General features: G+C 33.6%; 1 protein-coding gene across 3 annotated transcripts in view; it reads left to right on the plus strand.

Moving 5' to 3' along the window:
• SCFD1 (sec1 family domain containing 1) overlaps positions 1-18,323 on the plus strand; it is a 107,710-nt gene that overhangs the window by 44,739 nt on the left and 44,648 nt on the right. For all 3 annotated transcript variants that reach the window (XR_006602829.1, XM_013057596.2, XM_004755155.3), the window contains exons 14-15: positions 556-637; positions 16,080-16,176. Coding sequence is in view for 2 of the 3 variants with exons in the window: in XM_013057596.2 (XP_012913050.1) it covers positions 556-637; positions 16,080-16,176 (179 nt within the window). In the remaining variant the exon portion in view is untranslated. The remainder of the gene's footprint in view (positions 1-555; positions 638-16,079; positions 16,177-18,323) is intronic.

The following is an 18,323-nucleotide window of genomic DNA, read 5'->3' on the forward strand; positions in this document are numbered from 1 at the left end:
ACCTAAACTGTGTTTTTAGCATGTTCAAACTGATTTAAATTTCATATAGCAGATCATTTGCCTCTTTCTCTAGTTAGAATTATAAAATGGGGATATTTTTACCAAGAATATATTAGTGGTGATAAAATAAGTTATTGTTAATTTTATCATTGTTGCTATTATTTTATTAACTAAAGGTTAAATACAATTTTTGATATGAAATGACATCAAGAGAGGAAATGTGTTTTATACTTATAGGTAAAATCATATTTTCATTAATCTGATTATATTCTCAACCTCCAGATTTTGGAATCAGAAAGTGAAATGGTGAAATAGTGATATTTAATAGACAGATTACTTTAAACCAAGAAACATTTTACGTATATTAAAGTAGTGAATACTATATATGGTAAAGCTTAGAGATTAAATTTGGTCAACAGTTTAACTTGTCATCTTGTCACTTTTTTACTGTTCTAAGTTTCCTCAGAGGAAACACCCAGGTGTGTGTTTTATTAAGGTCTGTGTCATTTTCTTAGAAAATTTAATGGTTAATTTTCAATTTTTTGATACTTGTAGTTCTTTGCCAGAACTCCTTGAAAAAAAAAGACTTATTGATCTCCATACAAATGTTGCCACTGCTGTTTTAGAACATATAAAGGTAAATTTAACTCCCTCCCCCCAACAGTATTTATGTATTCTGTTTATGTAGGATTTTATACTTTTTAAAAATGATTTCATATTCATTATCCCATTGAGGCCTCACTATAACATTATGAGATATCATTACCAAAGGCAACATCATTACCTTCATTTTTTGCAAATGAAGAAGCTTAAGAATCCAGAGAGAATAGTGATTTGGCAAGGTCACATATTCAGTAAATATAAGTTAGAAGCTGTGATATTTCTATTACGTTGTCTCAATATTTCCTCAGTACTCTCTCTCTGCTTATTACTCTTAACAGTAGACTGTGTCTAACCATCAATAATACAGATTTAGACATCCTTTTTACTATAGTACTATCTAAAATGTCCATTAACTTTTAGTTTTAGATGTCTTTCACCATTAAAGCTGCTGTCGCTTGTTCTGTGATTTTGAAAAAAGAAGATTATATTTTTTATATGTTGTTATCATAGCTCTTTTATCTCCTTACTTTGTTCATGATTATCCCCTATCAGCCTGACTTAATCAGTCCCTCAGTATTCTACTGTCACTTATTCTCTGGGTGTGGAGCTGAATTTCAATGATAGATTGACCATATGTTAGGACATGATTATTATGAACCCCTGCTTTCCATGTGATACATTACATTTGAAAAAGCAATGTAAAAAAGCTAAATATGCTTGTTGCCTATCAAGGATGTTGATAATACCTTGAATTATGGAAAGGGGACTTAAACATTTTCCTTTTTTAAATGATCTAAAAAGTTATAGAGAATAGGGTGGAGCTACCACAGATAGATAATGGACATTGTGCAACATGGAAGTTAAACATGCATAATTTCTTTTGTTCCACATCTCAATATTGATATTTGCTATTTTCACATACCTACAGGAATAGAAATAGAATAATTGTGCTGTCTACAGATGACTCTATTGATGATATTTTCCCTTCCATATGTACCATCTTTGTAAAATGGGAAAAGGTTACTCAGATCTGTAAATACCTGAGATCATTATGCAGCAGAGAGCTATACTGAGAATTTCCTTCAGTAGGAAAGAAAAGCTTTGCTTACAAGGTGAAGAATGAATCTAATATAAAAAGTTCTAAAAAATTTATTGTTTCAAAACAAAATATAAGTCTAGTTTACATCTGTTAAATTGTAATTAAATTCTAGGGGTCTTATGCTCCATTAAACAAACATTTTTAGAGTATTTACTGTGTGCTGGGCAGGGTGCTAGGAGCTACATACAAATAAATAGACAAGAAGTAAAAACAAATTCTAGAAAGTTCTGACAGTTGTTAATAATCCTATATAGGCTGTAAGATTTAAATTGTTCTTTGGATTTTCTTTGACTTTAGGGGTTTTTTTCTATTTTTTCAAAGTAAAGTTTATTGATCCTTAACATTTTATTTTCTGACCTCAGATCTTATAGCTGTAAAACCAGGAAAATGCCAAGCTCAGCTCCTACTATCAAACCTGATTTGTGTAACTCAGTGTAATTCATTATTGTACCTATGGAAAGCACCTCAGTTTCATCTTATTCAGAAAACTTTATAAATATTATACTGCTACAAATTTATATGAATATACTCCAGGTCAGAGACTAGAGCTTATGGTTTGAGAAAATTCTAGCTAAATTAATTGACTTATTAAGTCATGTTTTTGAATAACTGTGTTGTGCTAGGCCCTAGAAGTTCTTTGATAAATAAGACAAGGTCTCTATTCTCTTTGGAGCTAATATTGTAATAACAAAACAAAGTACCCAAATTAGAAAACAAGATAACTTCAGTCATTTAGGTGATATAAAAATAAGGTGATAGGAGATGTTACAGAACAGCTGGAGGGCTACTCTAAGTGGTTAGGAGTAAGTCATTAGGGATATCACCTTTGATGTGATGTCTGAGCTAGAGACCTGAATCACATAGAGCCACTTAGTAAAAATCTCAGGGCCAACTGTACCAGTCAGAGACAAAAAAGTGCGAAAGCCTTAAAACAGGGAATGAGTTTGGTGTGTTTAAGGATATAAAAGAAGACTAATAGTGCTTATGGTGAGGAGGGAAAAAGTGATAGACTCTGGTAGCAAGAGAAATAGCAATTTAAGTGGGATGGGAAGTCATTGGAGATTAATGACAGATCTATGTTACAAATGGAGAACTGAAGAGTATGAGTGATGGGTGAGTTTTGGAAATAAGTGTGGAATTGAAAGATAGCTTTTACTGCTGTCTAAATGAAAAATAGTGTTTTATAGGGAAGAATTTACTATAAATTCTTAATGGTGTTTGTTTGTAATTTTACACTGATGATTTTATGTGAGTTTTTAAAAATCACTTTGTGCTAATAGAGGTCGTCTGTCTGACATTAACATGCTGCCACGCATGATCTACATAATTCTGCTTTAAGACCTGGTATTTTGGCTCTCTTTTTAAGACAAGTTCAAACTAACTTGTCATTCAGTGTGTTAAGTGGTTTTATATAAAAGCCACACATTTTGGGATCATTGTTTTATTGTAACTCAAGGAAGACATCCTTTTTAATAGGGTCTGATTTAAAGAAACTGTGCTATAAAGGACATTCACTTGCAGAGGAAAAATGATGCCCTCTGTAGGATACACTGTTCCTTCTGGGTCATTTTAAGAAACCCAGTCAACAACAAAACGTCTTTAAATAATCATTGGTAAAGGAGCATATTTATCTTAAATATTTACATAGCAATTACAGTTGTATTTAATAAACTGCCTACTCCAAGAAATATTCTGATATGTTTTCTGTGAAGAGTCCTTGTAATGTTAACCCTGTCTTTTAGGTTTTTCTTCTTCCTTGTCAAAATTAGCATATAAATTCTGCTATTCTCACTATTTCTCGTTACTCCTGGTTATAAAATATCTTCTTAAAGTCTTCCATAATTATTAAATTTCCAACCTTGTAATACTTTTTAAGTGGCATGTTTATTTATACTATTACTATTCTATACCATGTACCTCTAGCTATAATGTTAATATTAAGTAAGTTTTTTTCTCCATAATCTCTTCTCTTTTCACCAGAGTTTATTGACTGTTTGAGCTTAGCTTCTTTGTAAACGTTTATTCATCTAAGTGGTAAATATTTTTTTATTACCATTAGGAAGAATATTATGATTTTTTATGCAGAGATCTTAGAACATTTCCCTTGGTATTCATCTTCATTGTAGTTTTGCATATTTCTCCTTTTGGGATGTTTAGATCATAACTGCTTTTTACATTTCCTTAGATCATTTTCTGAAACAATACTAAGAGGAAATAGCCATGAGTTATCTGGCAATCATTGTTTTAGTGGAAAGCTAAAAACAGCAGATCTATTTGCCACAACTTTAGCAAATATTATTATCTATGTTTATTAATATTCTAATGATTTTAGTGGCTTGAGTGGTTGACTTTAGCTTAATAGATTAAAGAATAAATTGTTGAGTTCTCATTTGTTTTGAGTAATCCATACCTCTTAAGTCACTTTGTAGCAATTCTTTCATTTCTAATACAAATACGCTTCACTAGTTGCTGGTTTTGGGAGAATGACTCCTGAGATTACTTAAATAATTTATGGACAAATTTTAATTTATTTCAGTTGTTGTTATCCCACCTGCATAGTCAAAGTGAATTAAGTACTCTTCAGCATTACCTAAGAAAAGGAAAAGACACCAATGTGTAAGTCATAATAGATGAGAGATAAGAGCGGCATGGTGTACTTTTTCCCCTAATGTTCCCATCTGAAAGGAAGATCTTAACATCTGAACACTCTGTCCTAATATAATGAGCAAAAAACAAACTATTAAAAAACTATTAAAAAGCTGTTATGGATTGAGGCTTCATTGATGCTCATTTTTTTCATTTTTGTTTTGCTGCTGCTTCTGGAGAATGTTAAGAGGTACTGGGTTAGATCTAAAGACATCATCTGATCAAGAAGATGTACTACTGCCTTAGGTCTACACTCTGAACAAGGCTTAGCCGTTGGTAACAATGCTGGCTTTTAACCTTAGCATCTCCTTCAGGGGGCTTATTTTACTTTGGCTCACTTCTTTATCTCTTCTAGGGGAAGATAAGCTTTAAAAATAAAATTGACACTCTCTTCATTTATTTCCACTAGTCAACACACCAAATTAACTGGTGCCCTTTATTCCTGATATAAAACATGGCAGCTGCCGGCCATATTATGAGATGCAGACAGCTGGCAGCTAGGAATGCCTCACAGGTTGAATTTTGTTTATCTAAGAGTTATTTATATTTGATTCCAAACTATTTATGCTAATTGTATGAGGAGGAAAAGAGGATTTTTTTCTTTAAAACTAAGGTATATACCTTAGACTTACTGAAGATGGTGATTTTACTGTTTAACTTTGTATAGGGTAAAAAAAAAAAAAAAGAATTTAACTATAAAACTTGGAAAATCTTGAAAAAAACTAAAATTTCTTTGTAAATGTCTGTAAGGTTTTTGGTTCTACTTCAGAGAATTTGAACCTAGAAATCATAGGTGATCCATTATAGGTGTGCTTTATGTAGGAAAGGAAAAAAAAGTTTAGTGAAACCTCTGTACTCAAAAGGTATCAGACCTACATCAAGATTGACAGACGATTGTGTGTTTTAGGTCTTAGGTTAAAAGGCAGTATTTAGAAAATACACACACACACACACACACACACACACACCCCCCCCCCCCCCCCAACAGGTTTGTCGGGGAAGGGTTTGGTCATTCTTTACATTAACTAACATTGATTAATTGATCACTACTCCCCTATCACACAGTAGGGAAGAAATTTACTGTACTAGAAATCAGAACATTTCTCTGGCTGTATTTTTTTTTTCTTATTCATTTGAAACAGAGAAAGAACATGAACAGGAGGGAGAGGGAGAAGCAGACTCCCCACTGAGCCAGGAGCTCAATTGAGGGGCTTGATCCTGGCACCCAGAGATCATGACCTGAGCTGAAGGCAGACGCTTAGCCCCTCTCTGGCTGTATTTTAAATGATATCAGTATATATATGAAGCGAATGTTCATATGACCTTGGTGTCTTTTCAAGGCAGGGGGACAATATATTCTATAATAGAAAGTCCCCAGTGGACAAGCTATCATCGTCTTTTACCTAGTCTTACCCAGATAAGATTAGTCACTGTCAGAACTTGAAGTTTTCTTCAATTAGGACCAAAGGTAGCTCTTGAATGAGTTGGAATATCCTTTTAACTTCTCACTCACTGTGAGTTTCGGGAGACCGTTTCCACCTTACCAAAAAAAGTGTGAAATTACCTTTCTCTAGCTCTTTGCTCTTACTTCCCTGCCATCTGCTTTTGTTAAGATAAAGCATTGTCATTGAGACCCAATTATAAAGGTTAAATTCAAAGAAATAAAGACTTCTTAGAACATTCAATAATAAGAAAATAAACAACCTAATTTAAAAATGGACAAAAGGTGGGGGCACCTGGGTGGCTCAGTGGGTTGGGCTGCTGCCTTCGGCTCGGGTCATGATCTCAGGGTCCTCGGATCGAGTCCCGCATCGGGCTCTCTGCTCAGCAGGGAGCCTGCTTCCCTCTCTCTCTCTCTGCCTGCCTTTCCATCTACTTGTGATTTCTCTCTGTCAAATAAATAAATAAAATCTTTAAAAAAAAAGATTAAAAAAAATAATAATAAAAATAAAAATGGACAAAAGGTTTAAACAGACTTACCTAAAAAAGATATATAGGTGACAAGTAAGTTCAATCTCAGTAATCATTAGAAAAATGGAAGCCAGACCCACAATGAGACGTCACTACACATCTATTAAAAATGTCTAAAATTTAAAAATCAATAATGCCAACCTTTGGCAAAGATACAGAGGAACTAGAACTTTGATACACTGCTGGTAGAAATACAAAATGTTATATCCACTTTAGAAAATAGTTTCTCAGTTTCTTAAAATGTTAAACCTATCATTGGTCCAGCCATTCTGTTCCTCGGTGTTTACCCAAGACAAATGAAAGCCTGTATGTATTGTACACAGCATAAATATTCATAGCAACTTCCTTGTAATAACCAAAAGCTGGAAACAACTCAATGTCCACCAACAGCTGAATTGGATAAATAAATTGTGGTATATCTGTAAAATGGAATACTATTCAGCAATAAAAAGGAAGGTACTGTTGACACATACAATAATATGTTTGGATTTCAAATACACTGAAAGAAGCCACATTAGAGAAGAGTACAGAATCTATTATTGTATTTACATAAAATTCATAAAAATGCAAGTTAATCTACAGTGACAAAATGCTTATCAGTGCTTGCCTAGTAACTTGAAGAAGAGTGTTGGAGGGCCGAAAGGGAGGCATTACAACAAGGAAACTTTTCTGGGTAGTATGGTAGAATGGTAGAATGGTAGATTCACTATCTGGATATATATGTTATAAATAAAGATGCTGTGAGTGCCCATGAAAGGTTTATGGGTGGGTATGTTTTTAGCTCCTTTAATACCAAGGATCATCTGGTAAGAGTATGTTTAGATTTGTAACAAAACTGCCCACTGCCAAGCTGCCTTCCAAAGTGGCTGTGCTATTTTGCATCCCCACCAGCAGTGAATGAGAGTTCTTGTTGCTTCACATCCTTATCAGCATTTGGTGTTGTCAGTGTTAGATTTCAGTGATTCTAATATTGTTTTAATTTGCAGTTCCATAATGACATATGATGTGGATCATCTTTTCATATGCTTACCTGCCATCTGGATCTTCTTTGGTCAGGTGTCTGTTCCCCTCTTAGGCCTATTGTTTAAGCTGGTTGTTTATTTTCATAATGTTGAGTTTTAAGCGTTCTCTATATTTTGGGGGGAAATGTCCTCTAATGGATGTATCTTTTGCAGATATTTTCTCCAGGCCTGTGGCTTGTCTTCTCAATCTCTTGACGGTATCTTGGTATCTTTCACAGAACAGAAGCTTTTAATTTTAATTAAGTCCAGCTTATTGATTTTTTTCTTTAGTGGATCATGCCTTTGGTGTTGTATCTAAAAGGTCTTTGCTATACGTAAAGTCATCTAAATTTTCTCTTATGTTATCTTCTAGGAGTTTTATAGTTTTGAATTTCCCTTAAGGTCTATGATCCATTTTTAGTTAATTTTTGTGAAAGGTAGGGTCTGTGCTAGATTAATTTTTTTTCTTTGCATGTAGATATCCAGTTGTTCCAGCACTGTTTGATGAAAAGACTGTCCTTTTTCCATTGAATTGCTTTTGCTTTTCTGTGAAAGATAGGCTGACTATATTTGTGTGGGTCTATTTCTGCGTATCTGTTTTCTGTTATTTGTCCTCCTTTTTGGCTAGTAACACATAAGTATTGTGGCTATATTTTAGGTGATAAAGTCCTATATCTTTTTTCTTCTCCTTCAGTATTGTTTTGGTTATTCTGGGTTTCCCATGCCTCCATACAAACCTTAGAATCAGTTTGTTGATATCTACAAGATAACTTGCTGGGGGTTTGATTGAGATTGTATTGAGTCTATAGATAAGTTGGGAAGAACATGGAATCTCTCTCCATTTATTTCATTGTTCTTTGATTTATTTAATCAGAGTTTTATAGCTTTCCTCATAAAAATTTATACATATTTTGTTAGATTTATAACTATTTCATTTACTTATTTTTTGAGTACTAAAGAAAAATAGTATTTTTGATTTAATTTCACATTTAAGTTGGTCATTGCTAATATATCAGAAAGAAGTTGGCTTTTATATAGTACCCTTGTATCCTGCAGCTTTGCTATAATCACTCACTAGTTCCTGGAGTTTTTGTTGTCGTTTCTTTCAGATTTTCTATATAAAAAAGCATGTCATCTGTGAACAAAGACAGTTTTATTCCTTCCTTCCCCGTCTTTTTTCTTTTTATTTCCTTTTCTTTTCTAATTGCATTAGCTAGTACCTCCATTATGATGTTGAAAGAGTGCAAGAGGGGACACCCTTGCCTTTTTCCTACTGTAGCCGTTGACTTTGTATATTAACCTTGTATTCTGCACCTGTGCTATGGTCTCTTACTAGTTCCAGAAATTTTTTTGAAATTTTCTACATTACAGTTGTGTCTTCTCAAATGAAGAGTTTTATTTTTTCATTCCCAATCTGTATACCTCTGATTTCCTTCTCTTGTTTGTTGCATTAACTGGGGCTTGCCATACAGTGTTAAATGGGAATGCGAGGGGTGACATCCTTGCCTTGTTCCTGATCTTAGCTGGAAAGCATCTAGTTTCTCATTATTTGCATTCTATTTTCTGAAATAGATTATAGAGAATTGTTATAATTTCTGCTTTAAATGCTTGACAGAATTCACTAGTGAGCACACCTAGACCTAGACCTTGGGCTTTCTATTGTGGAAGGTTATTTGTTATTGAGCAATTTCTTTAATAGATGTAGATGTATTCACGTTATCTGTTTCTCTTCTAGTGAGTTTTCATGGGTTGTGTCTTTTAAAGAAGTGAGTTATTTCACCTAGACTCTCAGGTTTATGGGCACAGAATTGTTCAAATACTCCATCATCCTTTTGATGTCATAGGATCAATAGTAATGGCCTCTCTTTAATTTCTGATATTTTCCATTTGTGTTTTCTCTCATTTTTTCTTAGTTAACCTGGCTAGATATCTATCAATTTTATTGATCTTTTCAAAGAGTCAGCTTTTGGTTCCGAAAGTGATTTTTCTCTGTTAATTTCTTGTTTTTAATTTCACTGATTTCTGCTCTAATTTTTATTATTTCCTTTCTGGCACTTACTTTAAATGAAATTTACTCTTCCTTTCCTGGGTATATCTTTTAAGAGTTCAACACATTGTTGCTATAAACTAAAACTAAAAGCTTCTGAGAGTTATAGTAAACTAAGACTTATAAGAATGTTTTTAAGTGCCATATAAATCTCTATTTTTTCCAGAAATATTATAAGTAAAGCAGTTTTGGGTATTTCATTATAATAAGGTTGCTAATATTTGTATTTTTAATACTTTTTATCTATAAAGACAATTTCATTTACATGTTGAAATTTTTATGACATAGGTCACTTTAGTCATTTTATTTTTAGGAGTTAATATATAGTATAACTTAGAGATTAAAGTTGTTTCTGATTCCTAGAGCAGATTTGAGGCAGATTTCACAAATAGCTTATGGAACAAAAATAATGAAATAAAAATGGAATAGGTGACATACAGTTATGATGATAATTCTCAAATTTGGCTTTGTATTTTCAGGCAACCCAGATTCAAAAAAAGACAGATGTGATTAAGACAACCACAACAACAACAAACCCTTCCTGTCAGAAAGGAGAAGTTTTTTATTCTTTTTTAAAATTTTTTATTTATTTATTTTAAGTGAGCTCCTCTCCCACTATGGTGTTCAAATTCATGACCCCGAGATCAAAAGTCACATGCTACACTGACTAAGCCAGCCAGGGACCCTTAAATTTTCTTTCTATGTATTTATTTACTTTAAGTATATTTCTTATTTTAAACAAACTGTTGCTTAGCATCGGATTACAAAATACATTGCTCATATTGGGCATTATCTAGAATAAATTGAGTGATGTAATGATACAGTATATTAATATCAGTTACACTTCTGTGTAATTAATTTTAATATAATTTTAACTCTTATACATATAAAATTTATGTTTTAATATAAAATTACTTCTATGTAATAACCTTAATGAAAGTCATGAGTTTAATATTAAATATAATTCGGGGCGCCTGGGTGGCTTAGTTGGTTGGGTGTTCGACTTTGATTTCCACTCAGGTCATGATGGGAGTCTGCTTGAGGTTCTCTGTCTTCTCCCTCTGCCCTCCTTCACCCTCGCTTGCACCTGCTTACACATTGTCTCCCCCTCTGAAATAAATAAAATCTTTTTTTGTTTTAAGATTTTATTTATTTATTTGACAGACACAGATCACAAGTAGGCAGAGAGGCAAACAGAGAGAGAGGAGGAAGCAGGCTCCCCACTGAGCAGAGCCTGATGCGGGGCTCGATCCCAGGACCCGGGGACCATGACCTGAGCCGAAGGCAGAGGCTTTAACCCACTGAGCCACCCAGGCGCCCCTAAATAAAATCTTTTAAAAAATTAAAAAATATATATAATTCAGTGAGGGAGTTTATGAGTTTCCAAGTAGTTAGGTCTAAGTTTATAACATTTTAGTATCTAGAGTGGAAACATTGCATATTCTTTAAATAGTATGTTCCTACTTTTTTTCATTTGGGCTTTTGGTAGGGATTTGATAGCAGAGAAGTTGAAGTTGCATATTTTGATTTGGGCCTGAAATGCTAGAAATTCAGTGTTCTTGGTTGAAAGAAAAATGTATCTATCTGGAAATGAGATAAGTGGTTAGATTGTTGGCCTGTTGTAAAAATTGAAGATCCTAACCAAGTTCCTTACTTTGAAAGTGCAAAGTCCATCACTGCATAGATGAATTTTATTTATGATTCCTAAGTCATTCTGTCAAATGAACAAGTACTCCAGAGTAAATATATTCATCCACCCATGTCATAGAACACCTTCAAAGATAATTTCATGTATTATCTGGGTTTTGTACCACATAATTTTTTATGATGGCAAACCAGTTCAAACCCACCAGTGTGAAATGCAACAAAATGTACACCTAAATAATGGAAAATATATTAACTGCTATTTTGTTATATCCTAGAAAGCAGTTGAGATTTGGAGAAATCATTACCTTGCAGGGGACAGGGCATATAATAATAAATAAGTAGTCACAAGGAGTTCATATTCTAGTGACAGAGCAACGGCAGACTTATGATAGAGCTTACAAATGCTACTCACCCAGGGGATTGGATATTCAAATACAGCACTAAAGGATGGTAGGGATTAAACATGTGAAGAAAGAAAGAAAAGGAAAAGCTAGGTTTTAAATGATCTTCAACTTAGGTATAGGTTATATTCTAAAAATACAGTTCTAAGTTCATCTTATCTTAGGCTCTGCTTTACTGTAGATAAGATGTGATTCATAGATCCCCTGTTCTTTCAAACCCTGTTTAATTCATTATGTGGAATATTCCTAGTATTGTCTTTCAACTGAGAAGGGTTTATCATCCCCTCTCTCTCCTGTGAGAAGTAGAAGAAGAATATTGAGATTCCTAATAGTAAAAGGAGGTATAACTCTCATCCTTCCTTTTTTCTGTTTTTAAGTTGGGTGTGAAGCCCAACTCATGACTCTGAGAACAAGACCTGAGCTGAGGTCAAGAGTCAGACACTTAACCTATGACCAGGTGCCCCAACTCTAATCCTTCTTACCTTTACTTTCACTGCTAACTTGTGCTAGGGGATAGAATTGGGGTTTGGAAACGAGGGAAGGCCAAGAAATACTACTCTAGACTTTGTCATCAACCAGTCATAGACTAAGGTGAGGAATGAGAATTGTACCTAGCAGTGAGCAGAGAGCACCAGAATGGTAGTGTTTGTAGCTAGAATGGAAAGAATTGGTAAGAGAAAGAAAAATCCCTTAAAGTTACAGAAAGGAAGAAGGAATTGGTTTCAAACCCTGTACAGGTCATCTGACAGATGTCTCTTGGTAATGGTTTTTCAAAAGACAAATTAGGAATACTACTTGTACATCCCAGATAACTCTTAAGAATTTTCCATTTTTGTGAGTGAATGGGGCAAGCTGGTTTTTAAAAGTGCCCACTTCTGTTCTATTTAAAAATAGGCTGTTACCGGTCAAAAAAAGTTGTGCTTGTGTGTTTTATGTTAATTTAATATAAATGTTGAGGTAGTATACTGAAGAGTAAAAAACATCAGGCTGATTTTCCACTGGCAATTCTGAAATTGGAAGAAAAACACTAGAATTTTTAAAAAATCAGATTCTTTACTTAGCCCTTTAAAAGAGATTTTTGAGAAATTCATGGCTTTCAGAGTTCATATTCACTAGATGTAGTTTGTATTCCATGCATAGTCCTTTGGTTTTCTATAATACTCCCTTCCTACTATTTATTCTTGATATTTATTGAAGTTACCAAAAATCTGTTTATTATCTTGACCTTGTTAATTTTGTTTTATATTTTTAATTTGTCTGTTTTACATGTAACTATTGTTATCCAAATTATATTCTCCTTTGAACTCACATTATATAAAAATAATCTTTGGGATTACAGAAATTATTTCTCTTGGTATTTTCCTTTACTTCAAGAAACTGAGAAAGGATCTCTAGATAATATATATATTGGCCAAAATAACCTTTTACCACATATACATAAATTATGTGTATTACCAAAAAAAGCCCAAATATGTACTAATCAACAAATATACTTTCTTTCATAAAGCATATACAAAAGAAGCAGTAAATTATACTTGAGGAAAATATAATTTTCCCTACTCTTTATCTGTGGTGTACATTGGAGTCTGACCGGGATTTGAATCTCAACTCTCTACTACTTCTACTCTGGTAACCTTGAATAAATATATGTTTCTGTGTGTCTGTTTCTTCATCTTTAAAATGGGACTAATCATTCCTAGTTTATAGTATTACTTAAAGAATTAAATGAGATTATCTAAATTAATAGTTTTTAAACGCTAGTAGTGGTACTCTAGATCATTATAAGGACATTTGATGGGTCATTTATATCTTATGTTTAGGGTTCTGCAAAAGATATGGTTTGAGAGTGAGGGTCCGGAGGTTCTCTGTTTAAAAGCATTTGAAAGCCATAGCTGCAAGTAAAATGCCTTGCACAAATAGATCCGGGACATAAACAAGATCTCGTATGCAGATTAGAAAATCTGGACTTTTCTCCTTTCCCTCTTTTATGGGAATCGGTATATTAAAGTGCTAAGTTACTTTTCTTTTCTGCTTTATCGAAGTATAATTTGCATACCATACAGCTCACCTATTTAAAGTGTATGATTCATTAGTTTTTAGTATATTTACAGAGTTGTGCAGCCACAGCCAAAATGTACTTTTAGAACATTTCCATCACCTCCAAAAGAAACTCCCTATCCATTATTAGTCAAACCAACTTATTTTGGATTCTATTTCTATTGCCTATTAGAACTTTAAATAATGTAAGTATGTTGATATATCAAGAAGAAAGCAAAAGAAATCTAATGAACCATGTTTCTTCCCTGATTTGTACGTACAGACATTAAAGTCCATTATGGCCCTTAGGATACTTAATTTTATATATTACATCACCAAAGACAATTCTTTGCATTTTTCGTTTCTAGAAGTTCATTTATCTACTCTCATGACTTCTAAAGATTACTACTTGATCTGTGTATGTCCTGCTCTTGGTTGAAAAATTCAACAAATACTTTTGTCAAGTACTTGTTATCAGCCAGGTGCTATTTAGACTCCTAGGGTGAAACGATTAAACAATTTCTAGAGGGGTGGGATGTAAACAAAGAAGAGTAATAAAGTGTGATCATACTATGAAGAGGTATATATGATGCTGATGGTACACATTCAAGGGAATAATAAATTCTTCCAGCCAAGAAGGAGATTGAGGGAGGGGCAAGAAGAGAAAGAAATAGAGATTGAAGAGAGTTGCACAGAAGTTCATCCTTAATGAATAGAATTCACTGCACAGGTAACGGAGAAGGAATATATTCTTAAAAAGCTAAGAGGCTAACCCAAGCCTGTGCTTAGAGGACTAAAAGCATACATGATGTTTAATGAAAAGTGAGGTTATTTGATGTGACTAAAGGAAACTAAATACAGTGAATAGTGGTGAAACAGAAAAGGTTGGCTAGAGAAGATTATGAGGGCCTGAAGTCAGCTTAATACAGTTTTATCACCTCCCACCTCCTCTTTCCTGGCTCCACTCTACAGATAATTAGGCTTTTCCAGTTAATATTCAGTTCACATTAACATAGTTGCTACTGCCATCATCCTAGTTCCCCTGGAGTTATCTTTGACTTTTTTTCACTACCTTGCTTCACATCTCCATTCACATGTTATTACATATCTGTCTCTTTCCATTCCCACAGCCACTATCATGGTCTCTTTCCTAGAATCTCTTTTCTATTTCTTTTGTCCATTTTAATATTATATTTTTCCATTCCTAAGACTTCACCTCTTAATCTGTGGTACTGAAAGAAGCTTTATACAGTAGCTAAAATAGTTCCTGCCTGAGAAGGGTCAAAAGATTTGTAAGAAGGAAAACTCTGTTTACAGAGTTTATTATACTACTAGGAGTTGACTGACAAGGGAATTCCCTATGTATTGATACAGAATAGATTGTTGAGTTAAAGCAAGGAACAGAAGAGTATAGTATATTCCCTTTGTGTCAAAAAGCAGAAGAATACTAGGATATAGACCCTATTTTCTTACATTTTGCATAAAGGAACTGGACAACTATAGAAGAAATAATTGAAGTAAATATCCATAGGCATGGGGGTAGAAGAGAAGATGGGTGAGGACAGGTCTCAAAATACACCTTTTTATGTTGTTTTGATTTTTAACGTATTTTAAAGTATTTCATCTATTTAAAACTCTGGCCTTGTGTGCCACTGCGGGGGGATGGGACTGAAGGACTCTGACTGACTTTCTGTTACCTTATATATGAAATCACTCCTTACTCTACCATTCAGAATTCTGCACTCTGATTATGCCATGGTATGATCCGTTTCACTGACATGAACTCTGTTCATGTCCCCAAATCACTTTCAAAACTTAAGTCAAAATATATTACTTTCTCCTCTACAGTTGGTTAACTGTTTCACTCTTTCATTTTAGCTTAATATATTTATGTTCTATGTTTATAGTTTGGTTCTTCATTGGTATCTCTGAGTATTCTAATTTATTTCATGAATGTTTTCTACTCCTAGATTGTGAACACTTTCAATAGAAATTATATTCTTTTCTCTTTGGTATTATTGAATCATAATTTAGTAGATACTCGGTAATGATAATTTTTATTTACCTTGGAGGAACCTAACATTTTAACTTCTTTTGGATAATTTTAATAAATTTTAATTCAGAAGAGGTATCATACAGAAAAGCTAAGTTGACTACTTTCCCATTACCTAAAACTTCAAAGAATTAAGTAGGAAAATTAGTTTTATTTAAAAACCACTGGAAATTATTTAGGGTAATTTTCTGTCTAGTTAAGGTAAAAATGTATGGATTTGTGGACTAAAAAAGTAAACATAACATAACTACCTGACATTAATTTGCATGGAATATAATATAATTTATATGCTAGTTGCTAATTAATATAGTAAATGAGATTGGTGTGATTTTTCTCTTTGCTAATATATATATAATATGCAGAATTACTTCTGAATTTGCAAGTCAGATATGATAAAATAGGCAATTGTTTTTCACATTAAGTAATCAAAAGTAAGAAACTTTGAAAATAAATTCTATTAGAAAATGCTTGTTTTTAAAAATTGATCATAAAACATAGAAACTTGTAAGCTGAGAGGCCCTTAGTATGTTTTTATTACTTGATGTAGCCTAATCTAATATTTATTTTGAAACAGGCAAGAAAACTAGATGTATATTTTGAATACGAAGAAAAAATAATGAGCAAAACTACTCTGGATAAATCTCTTCTAGATATAATATCAGATCCTGATGGTATGTACCATAAATTCAAGGTTACTGTTAAGATTCACAGTTGATGAAACCAGCGTTTCAATTTAAGTAATATCTGAATAGAATAATTTTTTTTCTGACAACCCATGCTAACTATTTTCTGTTGAGAAGTTTGTAGCAAAGCATTTCTTAAAGTGGAAAAATGATTTGCATTTTATTTTATTGAACTTTTCTCTCATGGTATTTAAGAACTTGTTTTATTCATTTATTTAATGTGATAATATATCTAAAGTTCAATTTCTGCTGATTTTCGGAAGATTTTTGAAGGTATAACATTCAAAGCAGGTGTCTCTAAATGTTATACTTTCTAATTACCTTGGGTTTTGTTTTTTTTTTTAAGATTTTATTTATTTATTTGGCTGACAGAGATCACAGTCAGAGAGGCAGACAGAAAGAGAGGAAGGGAAGCAGGCTCCCCACTGAGCAGAGAGCGGGGCTCCATCCCAGGACTCTGGGATCATGACCTGAGCTGAAGGCAGAGGCCTCAACCCACTGAGCCACCCAGGCACCCCTCTAATTACCTTGGTTTAACCCTAAAGAGTTTCCTAAAAAAAATATATCTAAAACTGAATTCTGTTTTAAATATTTAGGGAATTTACTTTAGAAGAAACTCCTTAATCAGTCCCTTTATATTTGCATTTAACTATTTCTATATTAGCTTTTCTTAAAACAAGATAGGATTCTTTGTACTTAAAAAATGTATTGTAATTATTGCTTTCAATTATAATGATCATGGGATCCGTATAGGTTTTATCCTCTAAAATTATACTTTAGAGACTTGATCATTTCAGAATAGCTTTCAATTCAAATTTCAGTGCTTTTCCAAAATGAATAAAAAAGTAAATAAGCTTTTCAGTTTATATTTTGCATATAAATTATTTAGCTGAATGATGATGGTTTTTGAGTTAGAGTTAGGTATGAGTTTTAGACCTTATTCCAAGTTGAAAAATAATAAAGTCCAAATTGTAATTAGAGATTCTACTCCTAAAAACTTCTAAGAAGCTGTAAATATTGCTCACACTTTTAAGAAGCTAGATTTGTAGTGAGAACCTAGCATTTTGAAGGTATTTACACTTGTGATATCTAGCACCAATGTGGGGCTCAACCTCCTGCATTTGTAATGAAAAAATGCAAAATATATAAGCCCATCACTTCAGAGCTATTCCTTATTATTTACAGTAAGTTTTAAGTAAAGTTAAAGCAAATAAATGTGTTGATAGAAAAAAAATCAGACCCTTCCTGTTTTCTTTCCCTTACTTTTTTGGTTTATTTGTAAAGACATTAAGAATTGCAGAACAAGGTAGGTCTTCATGCAAAGTGGAATTCTGGTGCCACTTTAGCCCAGAACAAGATGTTGGAACCTGAGCAAGATAAGAAGGGCAACCACATTTGGGATAGAAGGAAGACTGGTGATCTACCATTAGGTGTCAAAGCCCCCAGTGAATTGAGCAGAGTATCCACATGTGAAAGAATGGTATATAAAAGCTCTAACAGGGCGCCTGGGTGGCTCAGTGGGTCAAGCTTCTGCCTTTGGCTCAGGTCGTGATCTCAGGGTCCTGGGATTGAGCCCTGCATCGGGCTCTCTGCTCAGTGGAGAGCCTGCTTCCCCTCTCTCTCTCTGCCACCTGCCTCTCTGCCTACTTGTGATCTCTCTGACAAATAAAATCTTATTTAAAAAAAAAAGCTCTAACAGATTGAGGAAGGTGACTGTACACAGGAGCAACCCAGCATCAATCTAAGTGGGGTGAGATGTGTGGCCAGGCATGTGAGTCCACTGTAGGGAATCAGAGCCCAAATGGAGTGAGAGGACGTCCATGCAGGCAAGGGGATGGCTGCAGAGATAGGATATTTGTTACGTACCACAGACTGGTTAAATAAGTGGTATGTCAGATAATACAAAAGGAGCTAGGTTTCCTGTTGTAAAGGAAGGAAGTTATAAATATGGAAAGGGAGAAAAATATAATGAGCCCTGTAATGTTGGATTGGAATTAAGGTGTCATTGTAGACCTGTGTTTTCACTACGTATTTGTCAGAGAAATAAATACAGATAGGTGTGTGTACACCTATATGTGTTCCCTAGTCCAGCCAAATAAGCAGGGGTGGAGAAACAATACTCCAGTAGTAAAGAT

This window comes from Mustela putorius, unplaced genomic scaffold, assembly GCF_011764305.1.
Source record: "Mustela putorius furo isolate JIRA1106 unplaced genomic scaffold, ASM1176430v1.1 tig00003898_pilon_pilon_pilon, whole genome shotgun sequence".
In the NCBI taxonomy this organism is placed as follows: Eukaryota; Metazoa; Chordata; class Mammalia; order Carnivora; family Mustelidae; genus Mustela; species Mustela putorius.